General features: G+C 35.6%; 1 protein-coding gene across 1 annotated transcript; it reads right to left on the reverse strand.

The window, feature by feature from the left end:
- Nucleotides 1-47: 47 nt before the first annotated feature.
- SARC_16469 (hypothetical protein) lies at nt 48-703 on the reverse strand (the record flags this gene model as incomplete). Its single annotated transcript, XM_014289426.1, has 2 exons — nt 48-287; nt 578-703. 2 exons carry the CDS (start codon nt 701-703, stop codon nt 48-50), a joined length of 366 nt encoding a protein of 121 aa, XP_014144901.1.
- Between the last annotated feature and the right edge of the window lie 585 nt (nt 704-1,288).

Here is a 1,288-nt window from a genome sequence, read left to right on the forward strand (position 1 = left end):
ATTATTGAAATGTAAACCATCGTGATATATATCATATCGTCAAGGTATCAAGCTCCAACATTGGACATACCTGGACTGTTGCCTTGGACAACATGGTCTGCTGCTACATATCCAGTCGAGTGAATCCTTTCGTATCCGTCGAGGCCAATCGAACCTTTGGCATCAATTTTCTGTTTAAGCTTTTCCATTTGTTTCTCCTTGCTTTCAAGCGTATGTGGTTCAGAGTCTGGTACCAGTCGTTGCGCTTGTTCGAACAGATCCTCGACGCGTAAGGCTATCACGGCGAACTGTATATAGTATATAGTGAATAGTTTATCTGAGAGGGTTTTTCGTTATAAATTTATATATATATATAAATATATATAGTGTTTTTCTTGCCCCTGAGAGTGTCTATTTGGGTGTCTGGTACTAACTAGTGTATACACTCGTTCGAGCATAATCTAGACGCATTAGGGTATCGCGAGAAATGTATATGGTAAACAAGATATAGTATATAGTAAAATATAACGCATATAGATATAGTATATAGCATTAAATATACCGTATATAGATATAGTATGTTGTAAGATTCACCTACCTTTGGTCTATCTTCGGCGTGTTTGTACCAGCAGCTCGTAACCAGTTCTTTCATCTCCGCCCCACAAGTGTGAGGCATGTCCAGTCTTAGTCCACTCGCAATACTCGCAGCCAGGTTGTAGGACATGGTGTCCGCATACGGCACTTTTCCCTCACAGTATATCTCCCAACACGTCACACCGTACGCCCAGACGTCAGAAGCTGATAAGAGAGGGTTCACAGGCAAAGCGTCAAATGATATCTTCAGGTACCTATGTATGAACTCATGTTTGATTACATTAGGATAAAATACCTAATATTAAAATATTTAACGTGAAAATATTCAATTTTAAAATGTTTAACGTGAAAATATTCAATTTTAAAATGTTTAACGTGAAAATATTCAAAGTTAAAATATTTAACGTGAAAATATTCATCGTTAAAATATTTGATATTTGATATGGTACCAATATATAGTTCGTAATTACAATATTATTCCCAACGCCCCGCACCATTCGCCCAGATATCAGAAAGGACAAGAACGCGGTTCAAAGAAAGGGTCGGGTGATAAATGAAATGAGCTTTCTATCCCATAATAATCTTATATTTTTAAGTCAAGAACTTAATATGATCTTATCTCCAAAGCTAAAATATAAACTACTACAAATTAACAAACACACACATATATATGTCTGTATATATATATATATACATATATACATTTGTATATATG

The sequence above is a fragment of the Sphaeroforma arctica genome (assembly GCF_001186125.1).
Source record: "Sphaeroforma arctica JP610 unplaced genomic scaffold supercont1.8145, whole genome shotgun sequence".
Lineage (NCBI taxonomy): Eukaryota > Ichthyosporea > Ichthyophonida > Sphaeroforma > Sphaeroforma arctica.